This window comes from Equus przewalskii, chromosome 9, assembly GCF_037783145.1.
Source record: "Equus przewalskii isolate Varuska chromosome 9, EquPr2, whole genome shotgun sequence".
Taxonomy (NCBI): domain Eukaryota; kingdom Metazoa; phylum Chordata; class Mammalia; order Perissodactyla; family Equidae; genus Equus; species Equus przewalskii.
Window position 1 is genome coordinate 20,807,670 of NC_091839.1, and position 15,454 is coordinate 20,823,123.

The 15,454-nt window shown below is 44.9% G+C and overlaps 1 protein-coding gene across 1 annotated transcript; it reads right to left on the reverse strand.

Annotated features, from left to right (window-relative positions):
* Positions 1-9: 9 nt before the first annotated feature.
* LOC103554205 (sialic acid-binding Ig-like lectin 5) lies at positions 10-15,220 on the reverse strand. Its single transcript, XM_008525161.2, has 9 exons — positions 15,084-15,220; positions 14,622-15,005; positions 14,129-14,407; positions 13,832-13,879; positions 12,759-13,016; positions 12,383-12,667; positions 12,076-12,175; positions 11,221-11,302; positions 10-1,980 (listed from the first exon to the last, which is right to left on the reverse strand). The coding sequence occupies exons 1-9, from the start codon at positions 15,118-15,120 to the stop codon at positions 1,789-1,791; spliced, it is 1,665 nt and encodes a 554-aa protein (XP_008523383.1). The 5' UTR covers positions 15,121-15,220; the 3' UTR covers positions 10-1,788.
* Between the last annotated feature and the right edge of the window lie 234 nt (positions 15,221-15,454).

Below are 15,454 nucleotides of genomic sequence, written 5' to 3' on the forward strand. Positions count from 1 at the left end.
ACCATCAGGAAACTTTGAAAAATCAACTTTTATTACTCAAAAGTCCTGGAGGAGACACAGCACCCCGAGGGCCATTCAGTGAGATCGCGGGTATAGAGAGCCAGAGACAGTAAGGACCTGGGGTTCTGCCTTTACTCGGGTTGAGGCTGGGGTGTCTATGGTTTTGCAGGTTCACTACTGGCAAATTTAAAACATAAGAGCAGAAATTAAAGGGCAGGAAGGGAAAAGCAGGGTAACTCAAGAGGTCAGTTATGTAATTCACCTATGGCTTCCTAAAAAGGAAGGTTCACAAACGGGGCCGCCTGGCTCTTTCTCTAGTTGTACAGCTTGCAATACTTTTATCTGAGATGCACGTCTTCAAAATGGATGGCTCAGCAATCAAAAGCTTGATGACAATTAAAACTTACGGTCAAGAAAGCTTATGGTTAGCACTTACACTACAGTGCTGCTGGTGAATTTGGGGCTGTGTTTGTTTTAGTGCTTTCTTCAAAATAAATTAAATTTGTTCAACTTTAAAGGAGGGAGACTATGAGCTCTTTGTCCAATCCACCTTCTCAATCCAAATCTGCCCATGAACTCAAGTTTGAAGGACAACATGGTGTAAGCCAGATGAAAGCAAGGCAGCATGGCCTCCAAGAGAGGGATCTCAAATTGTAAAGACATGGGTATGAACCAGCATGGAAGGGTTAAAGAAGAATGGCCAATGGGGCTGGCCGGGTGACACAGCGGTTAAGTTCGCATGTTCTGCTTTGGTAGCCCGGCAGCCCAGGGTTCATCAGTTCGGATCCCGCGTGTGGATATGGCACCGCTTGGCAAGCCATGCTGCGGCAGGCATCCCACATATAAAGTAGAGGAAGATAGGCACGGGTGTTAGCTCAGGGCCAGTCTTCCTCAGCAAAAAGAGGAGGATTGGTGGCAGATGTTAGCTCAGAGCTAATCTTCCTCAAAAAAAAAAAAAAAAAAAAGAATGGCCAAGAGGAGAGGATGGATCAGTAGATAGCAGTGAGGTTATGAAGGATTTGAAGTGCCAGGAGCAGTTGCTTGTGATGTACTGTCCAAGGCCAGGGAGTCATGAATGGGTTTGTGCAGGAGAGAGAGTTAGCTCTCCAGCTGTTGGAAAGATCACTTTGGAGCCCACAAATGAGATGGTGAAGGGACTGGAGATCAGGAGGTGGAGGAATGAGTGGGAAAAACTGACAAGTACAAGTAGAGGAAGGAGATGACCACAGAGAGATTATAAGATGCTGTATCATGAACCAAATGCCAGGTTGAGGAGCCAGTCATTCCCTGGGGAGGCTTTGAAGCATTCTGGGAAGGAAAATAACATTGACCAGTTGCTTCTCTGTCCCCTGTGCCTGGTCACTTCAGCCTCAGGAGAACTTGCCAACAGGACCTTTTTGTAGAAGGAAGAGAGACCAGCAGGCACTGAGCACATGCCCTAAGCCGGGACCTCTGTGGGTTGATTTCCATGTGCCAATTTCTTTAATGCTCACAACCACCTTTGAGGTAGGAATGCACGATTTCTGATTTACAGAACGGTAAACTGAGGCACCCAGAGATGAAGTGAGTTGCTTGAGACCAATGCGTTAGGAAGTGCTGGAGCCTGCATTTGAGCCCAAGTCTCTAATCCTATCACCTGTCTTTTTTCTGCTCTACCAGGGGATGCTCATATCGTAGTTAATGTTAATATTGCTGCAACAGCTCCTCAGGCTTCCCTTAGTCATTGACTTCCTCTTTCTGCCTCAGAGGCTGTGCTCCCTCTGCCAGGACTGAGCTCCGGGAAAGTCCTCATTTGCTTGCCCCGATCTCAGAGTACTCGTTGGTGCTGGTGGCCTCCTGGTCCTGAGGCTCCTGAAACTTCATCTGGTGAAAGCTGAGAGAGGCATAATGAAGTTCCTGTTGCTCCTCTGAGGGAGGGGCATCTTCGGCAGGGGACACTTGCTCTGGGGGGCTCTCTGGCTGGGGCTTTTGCCTGGAACCCTGAGGAAAGGGGAGAGAAGGGAGTCAGAGAAGGAACAAAGGTGGGCATGGCCCCCAAGGGGAAGTTGGGCTGATGGTAAATTTACTCATTCATCCTTTTATTCCATACACATTTCTTATGAACTCAACTATTTGTTCATTCATCTAAAATTTTGTGATACTACAATTGATTAGGCCATATCAAGGGCTTACTAATTGCATTTAATCCTCATCAAATCCCAGTATGAATTATATTCTTATTATCCCCATTTAAAGATAAGGAAACTGAGATAGGGAGAGGTTAAGTAACTTGCCCAAGGTCACTCATCTAGTAAATGACAGAGCCAGGAATCAAACCCAGGCCTGCCATGTCCCCTGTGCCGGGTCCTGGGTGAGGGGCCAGATGGACAGTGTGAGAACGCAGACAAAGACCCTGCCCTCAGGCAGCTTACAGTCTGCTAGGAGGACCAGATGATAGACAAGGACCAAGATTATAGACAAAGCAAACTTCTAACTTTGGTGTGTGTGATGAGATATTTTATGCAGAAACCAGAAAAGAGATGGCACTTATGGATCCTGGACCCAAGTTCCATAAAATGAAAACAAAAATAGAGCAGAACTCATGTCCCCAGTAAAGATGGTACCCAGACACTGGTGAACAATTCCCTTTCCTCTCCCACATCTGCCCAAACCTCTACACCACCACACTATACAAAAATGTGTTGAAGGCAACATTATCCTTCAAATACTAGCTCAGAAAAGGGAGAAAAAGGATTGGAGATTAGGGAAAAGTGGTTTCATGATGTCAGAAAAAAATAGACTATCTGGAGGGAGCTACCCGTATTAGGTGTGAGCAAGATGAGATGAAATGACAAAGCAGCTATGTTCATTGACCCTACTGCAGCCAAAGAGGGGGAAATAAGGACATGTGTCCATTAATAGCCTTATCTTCTATGAAAAAAAGATTAAATTGAGACTCATAAGGCAAGACACAGCTTAGATTAATGAACAGGAGAGAGGGATGTGTTCATTCTTTCACTCAACATCTCTTTGCTGAGTGCTTGCTATGAGTTAGGTGCCATTCTTGCAAATGGGAGTGTAAGAGGGACTGAAACAGTTCAAGATAACTGCCTTCATGCAGTTCCTTGTTAGAGAGGGAATAGCAATATTAGGCAATACATGTAAGGGTTGTCCCCACGCGCTCTTCTAAGCAGTTCTTGTAACAACTCAGTGAGACGGGTCCTGACATCTCAATGGATTCATTTTCAGAAGAGAAAGCAAAGACACAGAGAGGTTAATTCATTTGTCCCAAAGTCACACACTTTGGAAATGGGTAATTCCAGGACTTGAACGCAGGAAATTGAACTAAAGTTCATCACTTTACTATTCTGCCTACACTATGAAAGTGCCCAGAAAGGTAGATAATAAAATAACGGGAAAAACAAAGTTCTCTCTCCCGTAGTGCCTGTCAAGATAGTGAATTCATCCACACTACTGGCTCTATTTCCTAAGATCCAACATTGGAGGAACTACAGAGCTACGGGATGACAAAATTTCATAAATCAATCAGTCGATCGACTGATCGATCATCACATTGAAATCCAGAGAGGAAAGTAAAGGCTAATTTGAAGGAATGGAGTTGGGACGGTGGGGCGCTGCATCCCACGGCCAGGGAGACTGGCTTGTTGACGAGAGGATAAGCCACCTCAAATATGCTTGAGTTCTACTCCTTTCTCTCCTCCACCCTTGCCCTGGGACAATCACTGCCTATCCTCTTGTTGCAGAATTCAGAACACGGACAGGGCAGTGACAGGCAGGTTTCCTTGGACAAGTACCAAAGGCCCACTGGGGTGAAGAAAGCAGAGATGGAGCTTTGCTGGCCTTTGGGATTCTTTTGTCCATTCTCTCCTTTCCAAACTCCTGAGTCTGGTGGATCAAAATCCAAGAGGAGTCCTGGCTCAATGCTACTTCTCCCTGAGGGTCTGAAGGCAAAAGGGTGGCTTGAGCTGCTTTCTTGGGGAGATGGGAAGCGGGAACGATCAGTTGTGGTTGGTGCCTGGGAGTGCTCCACCCCAGGGCTTGTCCCCTTCTCTCCTTTGAGCTGACGCAGACAGCATCTGCCCTTCGCCCTCACCCAATCGACACTGTAAGACAGAGTAGCTAAAATCCCAGGGGAATACGAGCTCACAGGTCAGAAGACTGGACACCTGTGGAGTGTAAATGTCCCAGAAGAAAAACAAGCTGATGGAACCTCCAAAGCACAAGCATCAGAACACTTTAATCAAGAATTTAAACTAAACATACTAAGTGCACTAAAAGAGGTAAGCAATGCTATTACCAGCATGCAAGAAAGAGTAAGAAATTATGGAGGCCAGCCCTGCGGCGTAGTGGTTAAGTTCAGCATGCTCTGCTTCAGTGGCTGGGGTTCATGGGTTCAGATCCTGGGTGAGGATCTGCACCACTCATCAGCCATGCTGTGGAAATAATCCACATACAAAATAGAGGAAGACTGGCAACAGATGTTAGCTCAGGGTGAATCTTCCTCACCAAAAAAAAAAAAAAAAAGATTAAGAAATTATGTACATCAGAAACTATGTGTGTAAAACAAGAAACTATGTAAATTATTAAAAAGGAACTATGTACATAACTATGTAAAAAGTGGAAATATTATGTCTGAAAAATATAATAGGATGAACCTGACAGATGGGATGAAGAACAGAATGAATACAATGGGAGGCAAGTTCATGAGCTGGAAGGGCAGTTTGAAGCCTCCCGTAGAATGGGGAAGGATGCAGAATAGAACATATGAAAGAAAGGTTAAGGTAGATGGAGGATAGAAAGAGAAAAATCTAAATTCAAACTATAATAGTCCCCAAATGTGAAAAATAGGAAATAAAAAGAGGAGAAATATTTGAATGTAAATAGTGGTGATAAAACTATCAGAATTAAAGAAAGATGAACCACCTCAGCTGAAAGGGGCCCACAAATTCAAGAAAAGAGACAAGGGAAACCCCACACCCTAACACACTATAGTGAATCTCTCTCGCTCTCTTTTTTTTTTTGTCAAGGAAGATTGGCTCTGAGCTAACATCTGTTGCCAATCTTCCTCTTTTTTCTTTCTCCCCAAAACCCCAGCATATCCTGGTTGTAAGTCATTCCAGTTCTTCTATGTGGGACGCCACCACAGCATGGCTTGATGAGCAGCGTGTAGGTTTGCACTCAGGATCCAAACCAGTGAACCCCGGGCTGCTGAAGCTGTGCCCGTAAACTTAACCACTATGCCATGGGGCCAGCCCCTATAATGAACCTTAAGAAAATCAAAACCAAAGAGAAAGTGTAAAAGTTTCCAGGGAAAATGAGTGGATTGCCTATAAATGTGCAAGATTCAGACAGACATGAGATTTCTTAACAGTCATGCTGGGTACAAGAAGCAGTGGAGTAAAATGTTTAAAGCTTTGAAGGAAAATCACCATGATCTTAGAATTTATATCCTGCCAAATGAAATTCAAATGTAGGAGGATAAAAAATATCTTCAGACACGCAAGTCTTCAGACATCTTAACACAGCAAAACCCAATTGAAAACACAGTGGGAGGGAGAATTCAAACAAAAAGAATTCAAATAAAGATAACAAAAGCAAGAAACACTGCAATAAATATGAGATATAAAGGTGACAAAATACTTCAGTAAAATGTGTACCTGTGTATTAAAAAAAAAGACCAACGAATAGAAAAATGTTAAATATGTTCATAATCACCGAGAACGAAAACTGGAGATCTAGAAATGGAACCAAAATTGTGGAAGGTGGAAGGAGGAGAGACCAACAGATATAGAAGCATGCTCAAGTTCTTTTGTTAGCTGTAATACAGAGGTATCAATTTTTTAAGTAAGAAAGGAGAAGATAAAATATTGAAAAAAATGGATCCAAGTGAAAGGAGAAGGTAAAATAGTAGAAAGAAATCCACATATATCAATAACCACAATAAACACAGATAGAGTGGACTCAACGGAGGATGTCAAATTGGATTTTAAAAAAACTAGTTATATATTGTTTACAAAAATCATTGCTAAAGCATAAATAAAGTATTGGGGGAAAAAGGGTGGAAAAATATCAGGAGCCTTACTGACCAATGAGAAATTGGTGTATCTCTGTTAAGATCCAACCAAATAGACTCTGAAGCAAAAAGTATCAAGAAGAGTAGAGAGAATTACTACGTGTGTTTTGTTCAATTCACTAAGAGGATGCAAGACTCCTAAAATATATGGTTGTAATTTAAAAGTACATCCACTATAAGAAACATATTTGGTAGAACTACAGGAAAAAATTGACAAATGTATTATCCTAATGTGGGATTTCAACATCCCTCTATCAATTACTGATAGGCTGCGAAGACCTATTAGTAAAGCTTTGGATTTGAACAATACGATTAATACACTGGCCAATTAATCCATTGATATAGAATCTAAGAAACAGAAAACATACCTTCTTCTTAAGCACACGGGAAATACACACAAAAATTCATCACACACCAGGCCACAGATCAAGTCAACAAATTTTAATAATGGGTGTTGTTAAAGCGATGTTTTGAAAGAAATTTACCCGTAAATGCTTTTATAATGAAGGAAGAGTGTTATACATTAATAAGCTAAGTTTCTGGTGTAAAAGGTTAGCAAAAGAACACCAGAAAAAGCCAAAGCAAGCAGAAGGAAGGTACTAAGAAAATGAGAGTCAAAATAAATAAAATAGAAAACCAAGATACAGCGATAAAATTAACAATCCTCAAAGTTGGTTTCTTGAAACTAATAACAAAATAGGCAAACAATTGACAAGATTTGTCTAGGGAAAAAGAGAGAAGTCACAAAAGACTGGTCAGGAATGTAAAAGGGGAAGTAATCCCAATTAAACCCAACAGAATAAAATTAAAAGAGTACTACCCATAACCTTTCATCAAAAAATGATAAAACTTAGGTGAAATGAACAAATTCCTAAAAAAAAAGCTCACGGAAGAACATGTAAAATGACTGAATCAGAAAAATTGCACATAGAAACAAGAGCACGTCTAGGTGGTTTTACTAGTGACGCCTATTAATTATTCAAGAAACAGGTCATTCCAATTTTATACACTCTCTTCAAGATAATAGAAAATGCAGGAATATTCTCCAATTCTTCAATATTATCTTGATACTCTAACAAGCATATGACAGGAGGAGAAAGGAAAATGAAGGCCCATTTTGCCCATGCACATAGATGCAAACACACTAAACCAAGGGATAGCAGACTGAATTTACTAGGGTATTAAAAAATATATATATATATACATACACACACACACACACACATATATATGTATAATGAACAATTTGGTTCTTTCTCAGGAATGCTAGAGTAGTTTCTATTAGAAAACCATGAAGTGTCATTCACAATGGTAAGAGAGGAGGGGAAAATCATATCAGTAGATGCATTTGAAAAGCTCAACAGAAATTTATGATAAAAACTTAAATCGTTTAGTGATCGGAAGGAACTTCCTTACCCTGATGGTGGTTACCTATTAAAAAAAAATCCTACGACCAAAAACCAACTTAAATGGCAAGATATTGGGTGCATTTTCTTCAAAAACAGGAGTAATAATGGATGCTCAGCTTCACCACCTCTATTGGACTTTGGAGGATTAGCCAGGATATGAAGACAGGAAAAAGGAAGGAAGTGTTTAGGATCAAAGTGAAGAAATAAACTGTGTTTTGTAGAAGATATGATCAACTAATTTGAAATCCCAAAAGATTCTAAGTGGCACTCAAGACCAATTTGTGATATTTTTTTAATTAAAAAAGTCTATAAAAATACTTCAATGTCTGTATACAAATTATTAGAATGAACAGGAGAGGTTAACAAGTTGGAAGAATATAAGATCAATTAAATATGTCATTGTGTGTCACTCGTTCCTGCATCTACTGAGAGAATGAAGAGAATTCTCAGCACTGAGACTGCTGATACCCCAGAAGATGTGGGTGTCACTACACAGAGATGAACATTTATAGTGAAGAGGCTGGAGGAACCCAGGAGAGGGCCTCAACTCCTTCAGGAAGTTGAGGAAAGTAAAAAGGAAAGTAAAAGGAGAAGCTGTGTGTGGACAAATAGTGAGGAAATGAGGAAAGTGGCTACTGTTCAAACAATCTGTAGTCACATACTGCCCACAATCTGAGGTGTTACAAGGACTTCCATTGCCGGATGGGGTAGTCTGAGTGTGTTCACTTCCCCATCATTTATTCTGCAGAATGAATCTTTTGTAGAAATCTGAAACCCCTTAGAAGAAGATCTGCAGAAAATGCACGGGACCAGGTGCTTCTTGTTCAGGACCTAAAGCCCAAAAGGACAAGCTGATTCTTGATGGAAATGACACCCAAGACCAGTCTGTGGTTTTTTGAATTGCAAAAAACAACCTCACGTATTTTCAAAAGATATTTTCATTCTGCATACCAGCAATGAGCAATCAGCAAATGCACTTTTAAAATGATAGCATTTTATAACAGTAACAAAAACTAGTATTTAGAAAGAAAAAATAGCAAAATATGTGTAAGACCTGTGTGAAGGAATTCTACTTCTTTTTTGAAAATATTAGAAAAGATTTAAACCAATAGAGAGATATCTGCTTTCGAGGATAAGAAAATTTGAATTCGTAAACAAGTAAATTCTTCCCTAACTGATCTATAGATTCAATGTAATTCCAGTCAAAACAGCAAGAAGAATATTTTGGGGAACTTGACAAACTAATTCTAGCATTTAAATAGAAGAACAAAGACTCAAGAATAGTCAAGACATTATTGAAGAAGATTAAGGAAGAGACCTTGTTATGTCAGACATTAGGACTTATTTTTGAGTCTATAGATTCTGTTGACTCTATAGACAGTTCTGACTCAGAGGCAGTGAAATTGACGGTTGGAACAGAATAGACACCACAGAAAGAGACTTACACATGTATAGAATTTTGATATACGACAGAAGTGGCATGGCAGATTAGTGAGGGAGGGAGGGAGAGAATATTCTACAAATGAAGGAGGAAAATACATAGATCAATACTGCACACCACACACAAAAATCAACTCCAGTTAGATTAAGACTTCAAATGTCAAAAAGAAAACAAAACTTTTAGTAGGAACTATACTTGAATGTCTGAAGTTTAGGATGGGGAAGATTTTCTTTTTTGGGGGGGGGGGCGGGCAGGATTAGCCCTGAGCTAACTGCTTCCAATCCTTCTCTTTTTGCTGAGGAAGACCGGCCCTGAGCTAACATCTGTGCCCATCTTCCTCTACTTTATATGTGGGACGCCAACCACAGGATGGCTTGACAAGCAGTGTCATGTCCGCACCCAGGATCCGAACTGGCGAACCCCGGGCCGGAAGCGGAACGTGTGCACTTAACTGCTGTGCCACCAGGCCAACCCCAGGAAAGACTTTCTTAAATGAGACCCAAAAGGCACTCAATCAAAAAGAGAAGATTGTTGAATATGTTTATATTACAGTAAAGAACTTAAGACAAGTTACTCACTGGGAGAAGATATTTGCAATACGTATAACCAAAAAAGTAGTATAAAAATATATAAAGCTCTCCAACAAATTTAATAAGAAAAGGTCAAACACCCAACAGAAAAAATGGGCTACAAATGTGACCAGGTATATTAGAGAGGAGGTGTTCATATGCCAGTGAAGACGCAGAGAGATTCTCATCCTCATCGGCAACCAAGGAAATGAAAATCAGCACCATAATGAGATAGTGAGATGACAAAAAAGTTGGGAAAACCAGGAGCTGGAGAGATTGTCGATCAACAGAATCTTATAGGCACAGATAAGAGTATAAATGGATGGAACTGCTTTGGAAAACCATTTGTCACGATCTTGTAAATATGAACATTCACATACGCTATGACCTAATAATAGACGCTTAAGTAATGCTAAAGAAAAACTCTTACACTTGAATACAGTGAGATGAATAAGAATGTTTGTAACAGTAGCATCTGGATAGAACTCAAATGTCCACCAGTTCAAGCTTAGATAATAATCATAAAATGACATATTATACAATGGGAACTGCAACTTTGTGCAACAACATGGAGGAATCTTCACAACATAATGCTGAGTCTACAAAGCAAGTCCAAGAAGAGGGCCTGGAGCGTGACCCCCTTTGTAGGTTCAGAAGCAGTTAAACTAAATAGGGTATATTTCAGATACAGATATATGTGATAACACTACGAACAAAAGACTCAGAGCAGTGGTTACTGGGGCTGGGTCAGAGATCAATATGGGCAGATGTAAGTTATCAGCGTTTGAGGTCTTGAGTTGGATGGTGGGTTCACAGCTGCTTATCACATTATGAATAAAAACGAGTAAGTCAAAGAGAACAAGCCTTGCTCCACTGATAAAGGCTTGGTGATGAACAAAGCATTTTGAATAATTCCATCTAACACAGCCCAACTTTATATAAGGGGAGGGGGAACATGCAGGACAGGGACAGAGTGAGACAAAATTCCAGCCTCTGTCCCCAAGGCCTTCACAAGGACAATGAGAGGGTGAAGACAGGTAAATACAGTGATGTGTGACGTGCCCCTCTGCACAGGGATGCACATGGGGCTTCGGGGACACAGAACAGGATGGATGGACATTGACGGAGAAGGAAATGACAAAGGTTTCCCAGAGTAGGAGATGTTGATATTGATTGGAGCTAGAAGAATGAGATGAAGTGGTCTGCTGTAAATGCAGAAGGGAGGGCACTTCAGGTGAGAGGTATTGTCCATGCAAAGGCTCCAAGTCATAAAGAAGTCATTGTATAGAGACAGTGACAAGGTCAGTGTGGCTGGACCATGGGGCAGAACCAGAGGCTGAAGTGGCCATGAGGGGAGATCTCAAGAAGGACCTCAAATATCGGATCCAGGAATGTGACTTGATTCTCCAAGCAGTGGCAGCAAACAACATTGAAATTCCAGAATGGCTGGAAAGTAAATAGAATTTGGAAGACTGTTCTGGCAGTCTTTATCTGGCAAAGAGGTGAGGTAGGCTCAGTAGTCAGCAGGGTTGAAGGAAGAGGATGACCAGGGGACCATTCACTCTGGGAGATGAAGGGGAAGAACAGAAGGGAAGTCAATTCCCAGGTGTCTGCCCAGGTGACTAGGGAAGAGCAGATTTGGACAAATGCTAAGAAGCTCAGCCTGGACTCACCAAATGGACATGCACAGGGCCCTCCACTGCATGAGAAGATGCCCACATGACTCACCCAGGCAACTGTACCCATGACAGGATCTTCATCATCCGTGCCCTCTCGTTTCCCGGCTGCTTGCTTCCTGCGGGTTTTCACTCTAAGGGGAGAAACCATTGCACTGCATCCAGATCCTGGAACCAGACTTGGAGACCTTCCTGACATGCAAGTGAGGACTCCATCCTCCTGAATAACCGGGGGTTTGGCCAAGACTGAGTTTCCATCACTAAAGACCCTTGTTACATACAAAAACTTGTACATGAATGATCATAACAGTGTTATTCATGAGAGCCAAAAAGTAGAAACAACCCAAATATCCATCAGTGGACGAATGGACAAATAAAATGTGCCCAATCCATACAATGGAGCATTGTTTGGAAATGAAAAGGAATGAAGAACTGACATGTGCCATAACATGCAGGAACCTTGAAATCATCACACTAAGCGAAAGAAGTTAACCACAAAGGACCATGTAGTATATGATTCCATGTACATGAAATGTCCAGAATAGGCAAATCTAGAGAGACAGAAAATAGATTGGTGGCTGCTTGGGCTAGGGGGAGGAAGAGGGCAGGATGACAAGGAAGGAGTGCAGAGTTCCTCCTTGTTTTGGTTTCTTTTTCATTTTGGGCTAATGAAGAAGTTGTACAATTGACGGTGCCAATGGATGTACAACTCTGTGAAAATACTAAAAGCTACTGAACTATACATTTTAAATGTATGGGAATTATATCTCAATAAAGCTGTTACCCACCACCAAAAAAGATGCCTCTAAACCTACTCTACTCAGCTATGCATTTCTGCAATTCAGTGACTTCTCACCACACTTCCTACCACCCCCCACCCCCACCCCGACCCAGGACAAAGGCTTACATGTAAAAGAAGGTGAGGCACAAACAGAGTGACAGCAGGGCCATGGCACCAGCACCTCCAAGAGCTGCAGAAACCATTCCTGCCGAGGATACCAAATTGCCTGCAGAGAGGATGGGTGTTAGAGGACACACTCCCAGGCCTCGGTCTCTTGTCTTCCCACCTCCTTGCAGAACTTGCTCTAGGGTCTTGTTCAGGCAAGAGATGGAGCACCTGTCCTAGCAATCACTTTCTGTCCAGGCCCCAGCCCCTCTGCCTCCAAGCTTCATCTCTTCTAGAATAATAACTCCTTTCTACTTCAGCCTCTGACCTGGCAGCAGCAGGACAGTGACGTTCTGGGACCCATGGATATTCATGGCCTCACAGCTGAACCTGAGGCCGGAGCTGAGCCCCCTGCTGAGGCTCAGGGAGCTGTTGGCCCAGGGTCCCACCGAGCTGGAAGTGACTGTGAAGGAGGCGTTGCTGTGGTTTCCCACCACCAGCCTCTTCCCCAGCCGCCAGCCCAAGGAGGCAGCTGGGTGGGCTCGAGATGAGCAGTTGCAGCGCAGACTCTGGTCCTCCCAGGAGCACGAGGGTGTCAGCAGCTTTGGGGGGTCTGTGGGGAGGCGGGATAAGGGTCAGTGATGCCTCTGCCCTCCCCAGGACCCAGGTGTCCTGCCTCCCAAGTCCCCTCCCGCCCAACTCACAGTGCACACAGAGGGTCAGAGAGACCTGCTGGGAGCCCAGTGGGTTCTGAGCTCTGCAGATGAATTCGCCTTCATGCTCCAACTCCACCCAGGGCAGCTCCAGGATCTTGGACTTCCTGGCCTGGGAGGGGCTCAGGGTCCCATTCATCTTGGCCCAGCTCACTGTGGCCTCAGGGTTGCTCTCAGTGACACAGTCCAGGAGCAAAGATGCCCCTTCCAGGACCTGAAGACACGAGCCATTCCCTGGGTGTTTCAGTTCTGGAGAAAGAAAGAGAGAGTGTACTCAAGAGCCAGTGAGCTCTGGGAGGCTGACAGTTTCCAACCCTCCCTCCTTTCAGGATATGGTTGGCATCTTCCTCTCTTCCCCTAGCCTGTTGGCTTGGGTCTGGATTCAAAGGCTGGGTCTTTACACCCTAGGACATTGACCCAAAGTGTCTGGGCCTCATCTCTTCAGGGGAGGCTCAATGTCCACTGGGACATGCCTGGACTGTTTGGTGGAGAGAACAGAGAGTCCCACGGCTTCAGGAAGCAGATTCCATGAATGCAGCAGGAAATAAGACTGAGGATGCTGGGGTGGAGGAGTAGGAGGAGAACCAGAGGCAGTGCCATGTGGGGCGAAATGCACTTTGAACAGAGTGTGTGCATGTGTGTGTGTGCATGCACATGTACCTGTGCATGCACTCAGGCACACAGGAGGTAGGGGAGGGGAAGGTGGTCATTTTTTTTTAAATTTTTAAAAATTTTTTCCTTTTTCTCCCCAAAGCCCCCCGGTACATAGTTGTATATTCTTCATTGTGGGTCCTTCTAGTTGTGGCATGTGGGACACTGCCTTAGTGTGGTTTGATGAGCAGTGCCATGTCCGCGCCCAGGATTCGAACCAAAGAAACACTGGGCCGCATGCAGCGGAGCACACGAAATTAACCACTCCGCCAGGGGGCCAGCCCCCGGAAGGTGGTCATTTTTATCTTTGCTCTTCCCATATCTGATTTCAGTCAAGCTCTGATAGACCCTGTCTGTTCAGAGTCGGCCCCAGGGGCAGGTCACAACCCCGGAGAGGAGAGGTTCTTTCCTACCTGTGACATTTCCGGAGAGGACACGGATGGTGAGGTTCTGTGGAGCATCTGGGATAGAAAGACATAGCCCCGTTTCAGAGGTGAGGAGGGGGATGGAAGCTGAGCCTGCACCCAAGGATGGTGGTGGAAACTGGAGAAGATGGAGGTTGCTGTTCTTCCTGCACGCTCCCCACCTGGACTCCCAGGGCTCAGATCCATGCTTGCGTGTTCGAAGCTTGCTCACCCTCACTCTCTCCCTCTACTCTACACACACAGCCTCATCCGCCCCCAGGGACCAACCATCCCTCCAGCACTCACAGGAGATGATGAGCTGGATGGTTCTCTCCGTGGCCACCTGAGCTCCTTGGCGTTTCACCCAACAGGTGAGGTTGGTGCCATGGTCTTGGAGCCTCGGTGTGAAGGTGAGTACTGAGGAACGGAGGGTCTTGGGGTTCAGCGAGTGAAGAGCCATCCCCTCCCAGGAGAACATGAGAGGTCGTCCCCCTTCACAGGACCCTGGCAGGCTGCAGGTCAGCTTTGTGGGGCGGCCAGACTCCAGAGGCTCCAGAAGGTGGATGTCGGGTTTCTCTGTCAGGTCTGAGGAGGAGACAGAGAGATGCCTGGGCCCCAGGGGGGTGGGGACCCAGGGTGTGACCCTGAGAGGGACCAGAGCCTCAGGGTCTGAACTGACCCTGGTCCTGTATCCCTCTGACCAGCCCAGCCCAATGCCTGGAGCAGGGAATGTTCCAATGTTCTGTCTAAGATGAGGGTCTCCACATCCCAGGCTCCTCTCCTGGGGCCCCTGCTGTACCTGTCACCAGCAAATGCAGCTTCTTATCTCTGTAACTATAGTTCACATAATATCCTCTCTCCACTCGGAAGGAGTAGATGCCTGTATCGCTCCTCCTGGCGTCTCTGATGCTCAGGGAGCAGTTGTTGGTCCTGGGGTCCCCGACGAGGCGGAATCGGCCCTGGGTTTCTGTATCCACTTGTTCCTCTGGGTTGTTTGTGGCCACAGGCATAGGGTAGCGCTGGTAACCCCCATCCCGGAACCAGTAGATGTAGAGTTCACCAGGGGAATTCCACCCACCCCAGGGGTAGGAGAAGGAGCAGAGCACGAGGACACACAAACCCTCCTGCACGGTCACCGATTCCGTCAGTTGGAGCTGGTACCCTGGATACTCCTGCAGGGACCCTGGGGGGGACACAGACACTCAGCTGCAGCTCCGGCCCCTCCCCCTCCCATGTCCATTCCTCCCCCTGGGCCACTCACCCCCCCACAGCAGGGGCAGCAGCAGCAGGGGCACCATGTCTGCCCAGGCCAGAGCACAGCCCGGCTCCACTCTCTCTGTCAGGGAAGGAAATGCCCCAAATGTGGGGTGAGGCTGAGGAAGCCCCAACAGGAAGCTAGTGGGTGAGGGAGAGCTGTCGCCACCACGGAACGGGAACTAGGAACCACAGGCAGTGGGGTGAAGTAGCAGCTGAGAAACCGTCCTGTCCCACCCTCTCCCTGCACCCGGCACTGCAGGTGAATATACCGAGGCCCCCAGGGGTAGAGAGGCTTGTCCAGATGTGACCCTGGAAGTGATCGCATCCCAAATGCTGTTGAAGTCAAGAGTGAGGTCACCGAGGGGGCAGAGCACT